Here is a 7,801-nt window from a genome sequence, read left to right on the forward strand (position 1 = left end):
TGATCTGTCACGGCTGTCACCTCTCTCCAAGCCTTTTAGCATGTTTGTAAAACATGTTGATGATTCCCTCCATGCTCTTTGGCCTGACATTTTCCACTTTGTCATTATGATTCCCCAGTACTGTTTGGTTGCTCATCTGTGCCCCTGCGGCCAGTTCATTTCCCCTGGCCATCCCATTGCTGCTTAAGATGTGAGAAATTGATAAAACCTCCCAGTGTACAATCCAGAGCAGGGCAAGGCATTGTTTCATAGGGAGATAAGATAGCCCCACGTCACTGGGTGGGTCCCAGAAGTGACCAATGACAATGGACAGCTGCCAAGTTCTGCTCTCCCCTTCCCCTTTATAACTGAGGCTGTGAAGGCAATCATGACAGACCTGTCCAAGTTTCCATTGTAAGAAGGCTGATCTCACAAACTCCAGCAGCGATGACTCTGACTCAAGCTGAGAAGGCTGCAGTAGTTGCCATTTGGGGAAAGATAGCTGCCCAAGTTGATGCCCTTGGGACTGAGTCGCTGGAGAGGTAAGCAATGCAGCATCTTTGCTTAGATACTGTGGGCCTGTCTCTGATCTCAGTCTGGTAGACTTACTCTAGTGTAAAACTTGTGTGAATGAGATCAGAATGAGGCCCTGAGACGCTCATTAGATTCTGTGGGCCAAATTCACCACTAGTGTAAGTGGGCCTAGCAACATTGACAATAATTGAGCTGTGCTTGCTTTTGCCAGGGGTGAATCTGGGCCTGTAATTCAGAGGCCTGGGGAAATCAGAGACAATAATGGTTGGCTACTGGGCACCCTTGAGTGGGCAGATTTTGAAGTGTATCATTCAAACATTGATGATTGAGGACCTCAGCTTTTCTTGGAGAATAACCTTCATGGAAAGTCTAGTAGAATGTGGTAGAGCTCTACAGAAATTACTCTAAAACTCTAGACTTTATCAGAGAATAATATTCCTGCTATCAAATCCTACTGGATGGTTTCTAAAGAAAGAAGGAATTTTCTATTCACTTGTATAGCACTTTCCATGAATGCCAGCTGAGAGGAGTTCAGGAGAGTGAATCCACTCTGTCATTAATACCCAGATAATACCTTGCCAAATGCAAAGGTTATCATTTTTATGAGCTGAACATGAAAAAAGAAGGCATCGATGTGGGGTTTATTATGTGAGTGATGCAATTTATATTGGCAAGTACTGAGCAATGCTTGAGAATGGATAATATACAGGGCATTCAAGCGGATTGCTTGAAACATGTCTCAACATTCCATTTGATGTGTAACAGATTAGTAGGAGAAGTAACTATCTCCTAGAAGTGTATATCACTTTAAACCAAATGGACTTGTAGGTCCACGGAGGGTTTGCTGTAAATACAACTATATAGCCTTTATTGGCAGAACTGGGAAATTGTATTTTATGTGAAGTGAAGTTTATGTTAAGTGAAGAAGGTGTTTTCCTCCAAACATCCCATTTCAAATAAACCCAGCTGAAGTTTGGGGATGACCCACCCCTTCCAGCAGAAATCCACCCAAAGCTAATCAACTAAATAAGATGACACAAAGGAAGGGAAAGAACCTGGAAGTTGATTGAACAGGCTTGGTTTATTCAGGCAAAGAATAGTCCCAGGTTTGTGTTATTCAGCCTGTTAATTTTAAATCTTTTGATGGTCCTTTCTGGATGTATAGCCCCACTTATAGTGGGTAAAGCAAAGATTCTGGACAATGAAATATCTCTGTATATAGAGTATTCACTGTAAGGTTATGGATTTTACTAACTATCATTAGGAAATAAAACTTGGTTCTGCTGAAGAAAATATACTACGGAAGGTGCAGGTGGCTGTGTGGAGGTATTAGGTTATTTAGTTCAAAGAAGAAAAGAAAGTAAGTTTAAAATACATTTCAGCATGTAAATCTACATTTGCCTCTAGGATCCCACTACATCTGATTATTCACTGTGGGTTAGAATCCTCCCTGGTGTGACTCCATTGATTTATGCAGTTATACCAGGGATGAATTTGGTCTGATATCATTCTTTTCCTAAAATAGAGAAATAAGGTTACAAACTGCTTCTGTGGAACTGCTGGCCTGTAACATTTGAATATTCCCGCACCAGTTCAGCTCATGGTTTAGAACAGGTTACAGAGTAGGGCATTAACAGTCTAAGGATCACAGATTTTCTCTAATCCATTCTAATGCTTTGGACTAGAAGAGCAGAATGGAGTGTTTATCCAGGGTCATGGCTCCCCCTTTCTCAGTGTCAGCTGCTCAGTGCAATTTCCATTGCTGAAGCCATTTCTAATGTTCTCTTCCAGGCTTTTTTCAAGCTTCCCCCAGACCAAGACCTATTTTCCTCATTTCGATCTCAGCCAAGGTTCTACTCAGCTTCATGACCATGGCTCCAAGGTCCTGGGTGCTATTGGTGAGGCTGTCAAGAACATCGATAACATTACAGGTGCCTTGGCCACACTTAGCGAGCTGCATGCCTACATCCTCCGAGTCGATCCGGTGAACTTCAAGGTGAGTGAACTCCTACATGCAGTGCAGAGGGTGAAGAGAGTCCATTGGTTACTGAGTCAGTGGGCCCAGGCCACTTCAGCTGATGGGAGCTTAAGCACTGAATACTTTCCCATATAGTGCAGAGTGTGGCAGGGACGAAGCCTTGCAGCTCAGCGGTGAAGCTGTTATCATGCTGAGCCTTGGAAATGTGGCTGCAGCTTCACTTTAATCAGAGTGGCTGTGGAAGTCCTTGGCTGGTCCGTCTTGGGCTGGCTAAGACTCCTGCCTTTGCTGGGAACAGTCAATCCTGAGAGTGCAGCTGTGGTCCGGGAGGCTGTGCACTGGTCTGGGAATGAGTAGCTCTGGTTCTGCCATATACTCACTGTGTGATCTTGGGCAGGTCACATCACATCTCTGTGCCTCATCTTCCCCATCTAAAATGGGGATTATGATACTGACAGTTCTTGGCCAAGGGCTCTGAGGTTCCTGCATGAAAAGCCTTCTATAAATGCAAGGGTTATTCACAGTTACTTTGTATTCTCCTTTTGTGGAGGGGAAAGAGGGAGCAATGTTAAGCAATGTCTTCTCTCTAGTCCAGAAGGTGGATTTCTTAGCCAATAGCTCATATCCACATGAGGTGACTCTGTGTAACTAGCAAGGAGATTCCTGCTTGATTCTTCAAAGACCAGAGTCTCACTAGCCAGAGGAATGTTATTTCAGGCAGTTCCATTTGATTTCCTCCTGTTCTTTTCTCTTGCAGCTGCTTTCCCATTGCATTCTGTGCTCCGTGGCTGCCCACTTTCCCAGCGACTTCACCCCAGAAGTCCATGCTGCATGGGACAAGTTCCTGTCCAAGATTACTTCGGTGCTGACTGAGAAGTACAGATAAACTGTCTCCTTGGAGTATGAGGCTATGGCAGCTAGGAGTGGAATGCCCATCTCTCATCATGCACGCTTCATGAATCCCCACACATGGGTTTTGTCCTTAACAAAAAGTCAATAAATATGCCAATTAGCCATCATGATCTCTGTGCTTTAATCTTTACTGGCTCCAGCCACACATTATTATTCATAATGGGAGGTGTTCTGACATTCCCTGTAAGAGAGGTGAGGGATAGCTCAGTGGTTTGAGCAGTGGCCTGCTAAACCCAGGGTTGTGAGCTCAATCCTTAAGGGGGCCATTTGGGATCTGCGGCAAAAATTGGGGATTGGCCCTGCTTTGAGCAGGGGGTTGGACTAGATGACCTCCTGAGGTCCCTTCCAACCCTGGTATTCTATGATTCTATGCTAAGGGGTTAATTATCAGGGATCCACATACAACACTTCTATTTACCCTTTTCTCATCATACACTGAATTGAAGGGCAGCAAATTTAAAACCAATACAAGGAAATGTTTTTTGCACAATTTGCCTGTGGAACTCATTACCACAAGATCTCATTGAGGCCAAGAACTTACCCAGATTCACAAATAATTAGATACATCCTTGATAAAGGGAAGTTACATTAGATAAGATTCCCCCAAACCCAACATTTTAAGGCATAGAACCCTCCTACTTCAGGGAATAAGACAGTCTCTAATGAAAGGGTCTAGGAAGAAACTTCTGTGTGGGCAGGCTATACCAAAACTGCCACTGCAGGGATCTTTGTATCTTCTGGTGCTGGTGCTGACCATAGCCCAGGATCTTTCCTCTGGCAAAGAGGACCCTGGGCTGAGCCAGACTGGCAGTATCTCTGAGACACCCCCTCCCCAGCTGATTTGCCTGGCTAGACAAAACCACTGTAGTGCAAGTGTAGCTGGGATGCTGTGTGAAAGCAGAGGAAAGGTCTCTAGCAGGACTTCAGAGCCTGGTTCTGTTTTATGCATTTATATTTCAAGTTAAGTCAGTGCTGGTGGGAGCTGCCAGATTGACAGTCTTGAGCATTAAGTCCTCTATCTTTAGATGGGCAGCAGCATCCCACCCTGCCCTGGTCAAGATGGGCCACTCTCGTTTGGTCTCCATGATTCAGTCTCAGATTGCCAGCAACAGTTCCCATTACGTCCAGTCCTAATTCATTGTACACAGGTCACCAAACAGCTGCCAGAGGTTAGTGACTTTGTCAGTGGTGACTCAAAGGTGCAAGGTTTTGTATTACATTCCCGTTCTCAGGATGCCTAGCCAGACTCCTGACTGAGGCTCGGGTGGAACCCGAGACATAGAGGTGAAAGGCATCATATCTGTATCCAGCCCCTTTCCCCATGTTCATTTCCAGCTCCATGGGCAACATGCTGACTTCCCCAATACAGACATGCAATATGACATTTCAAGGCTACAGGGCTGGATTTCAGCAAGATATGGGCACTGTTGTGATTTGAATTGTGACACCCTGAGGAAATGTTGAGTTGTGTGGACTCCCCTGAGTAGTGGAGTGTCCAGAGACAACACTCACAGTTGTGCTAGTGCCAGTTTCAGAGTAATCTGGAAATAAAAGAGGCCAGAGATGAAGAACCATATTTTATCATGATATGCAAAGAACTATCACACCTAGAGGTAGATGTAAATAAAAAGTCATTGGGACCCAATCCAGTTCTCATTAAAATGAATAGAAAGAGTCCCAATTGCATCAGGCCTGAAACAGTGCATGCTCAGCACCTCAGCAACACCTCACATTAGGATGCAGCATTGTAGCACTCTGACTCAGTTTCCCTTTTATGATCCTCAGACTTGGAGTAAGGGTCAACAATCCCTCAGATATGGATCACTGTTTCAACGTTTGCTGGGTTTGGCAGGGGAACAAGGGCCACTCACTCCTCTGGGTTCCAGGGTCCCTGTAGGAAGTGGTTGAAATCTCTTCTGACTCCTTGCTGCTTCCTTGACCTGCTTCCTACCATGGGCCTCTGCAGGTGATTCCTCAGACTCCGGTCCTGTGATCCTCTCCTCCTAGAGGTCCAGCTTTGCTTCTCATCACTCTGCTGCTGAAGGGTGTCACTTTCAGTGGCTTCTCAGCCTCTCTGACAGCCTCCTGGAACTCCTTCACCCCTAGTACCGTCTCCCTTCAGGGCCAGACCCAAGATACACAAACCCTACTGCAGTTCTTCTCTCTCAGTCCTCCCCTATTGGCCCTTCCTTTATAGCAATCATTCAGTCTGTTTCTTCCCAGCTAGGTCTAATCCTTAATTCCTTCTATCGCTTGGAGGTGTCAGAATTGGCTAATTAGAGTCTTGATCTCCCCTTAACCCTGTCACTACAAGTGCGGGGTTTATACACACAAGACCCGTCACAAAGCCCTACAAGCAAGAAAGCTGATTTTTTGGCTTGTGGTTCCTCTGGACCAGGCTTGACAAACGCCTGGCCTGGCCTGGCCTAGCGGATCCCATGATATAAGAACATAAGAGCTGCCAGACCAGGTCAGACCATAGTCACTCTAGCCCATTATCCTGTCTCCAACAATAACCTGTACCAGAGCTTCAGGGGGAGTATACAGAACAGGGCAATTATGAAGAGATCCCCCCCATCTGGTAATCAGAGGTTGTGGGATGCCCAGAGCATAAGAACAAAAGAACGGCTCTACTGGGTCAGACCAAAGGTCCATCTAGCCCAGTATCCTGTCTTCAAACAGGGGCCAATGCCAGATGCTTCAGAGGGAATGAACAGAACAGCTAATCATCAAGTGATCTATCCCCTGTCGCCCATTCCCAAATTCTGGCAAACAAAGGCTAGGGACACCATCCCTGCCCATCCTGGTTAATAGCCACTGTCAGACCTATCCTTGATTAAATTATCTAGTTCTTTTTTGAACCTTGTTATAGTCTCGGCCTTCATAAACATCCTCTGGCAAAGAGTTCCACAGGTTGACTGTGCCTTGTGTGAAGAAATACTTCCTTTTGTTTGTTTTAAACCTGCTGCCTATTAATTTCATTTGGTGGCCCCTAGTTCTTGTGTTATGAGGAGTAAATAACACTTCCTTATTTACTTTCTGTGGCGGTTCAATGACAAGACAGAACACAGCTTTTAGCAAGCAAGCAGGCTGGTCTCTGCTAACAGGCTTCTCCCTGTCAGCTTTCCACCTTCCCCTTTATTCTCTCTCTCCCCCCGCGCATTACATTCTCCAACAGATAAAAGGAATACACTGGCTTTGTTTAACATTCTTATTTACCAATTTCTATCTACCGCATTCCTTGCTCTCGGGCCTTGAGCCCAGTCCTGAGAGGCTTCCCACGGTTCATATCATCTTGGCGAGATTCCAAGGTTGATGCCCTTGGATGGAGCAGTGTGTGCACTACTCCTACACAACACTCCGGGTGCGCCCTGAATGTTGCCAAGCGCATAAACCTTTATGAATCCTACAACTTTCTCCATGCCAGTCATGATTTTATAGACCTCTATCATATCCTCTGTTAGTGGTCTCTTTTCTAAGCTGAAAAGTCCCAGTCTTATTAATAAAAGAAAAGGAGTACTTGTGGCACCTTAGAGACTAACAAATTTATTTGAGCATAAGCTTTGCATCCGATGAAGTGAGCTGAAGCTCACGAAAGCTTATGCTCAAATAAATTTGTTAGTCTCTAAGGTGCCACAAGTACTCCTTTTCTTTTTGCGAATGCAGACTAACACAGCTGCTACTCTGAAACCAGTCTTATTAATGTATCCTCATACGGAAGCTGTTCCATACCCCTAACCATTTTTGTTGCCCTTTTCTGTACCTTTTCCAATTACAATATATCTTTTTTGAGATGGGGCGACCACATCTGCATCCAATATTCACGATGTGGGCATACCCTGGATTTATATAGAGGCATTGATATTTTCTTATTATCTATCCCTTTCCTAATGATTCCCAACATTCTCGTAGCTTTTTTGACTACTGCTGCAGTGGAGGTTTTCAGAGAACTATCCACAATGACTCCAAGATCTCTTTCTTGAGTGGTAATAGCTAGTTTAGACCCCATCATTTTATATTTATAGTTGGGATTATGTTGTCCAATGTACATTATTTTGCATTTATGAACATTGAATTTCATCTGCCATTTTGTTGCCCAGACACCCACTTTTGTGAGGTCCCTTTGTAACTCTTCACAGTCTGCTTTGGACTTAACTGTCTTGAGTAGTTTTGTATCATCCGCAAATTTTGCCACCTCACTGTTTATCCCTTTTTCCAGATCATTTATGAATACGTTGAACAGCACTGGTCCCAGTACAGACCCATGAGGGACACCACTATTTACCTCTCTCCACTCAAAAAGCATGGGGTTGCATCCCTGAGCATCTTGGCTAATAGCCATTGATAGACCTCTTCTCTGTGAATTTATCTCGTTCTTTTTTTGAACACAGTTATACT

At 44.7% G+C, this 7,801-nt stretch overlaps 1 protein-coding gene across 1 annotated transcript; it reads left to right on the forward strand.

The window, feature by feature from the left end:
- Positions 1–426: 426 nt before the first annotated feature.
- Positions 427–3,455, forward strand: LOC141994979 (hemoglobin subunit pi). Its single transcript, XM_074965628.1, has 3 exons — positions 427–521; positions 2,305–2,509; positions 3,249–3,455. Exons 1-3 carry the CDS (start codon positions 427–429, stop codon positions 3,375–3,377), a joined length of 429 nt encoding a protein of 142 aa, XP_074821729.1. The 3' UTR covers positions 3,378–3,455.
- The last annotated feature ends 4,346 nt before the right edge of the window (positions 3,456–7,801 follow it).

This window comes from Natator depressus, chromosome 10 (assembly GCF_965152275.1).
Source record: "Natator depressus isolate rNatDep1 chromosome 10, rNatDep2.hap1, whole genome shotgun sequence".
Taxonomy (NCBI): domain Eukaryota; kingdom Metazoa; phylum Chordata; order Testudines; family Cheloniidae; genus Natator; species Natator depressus.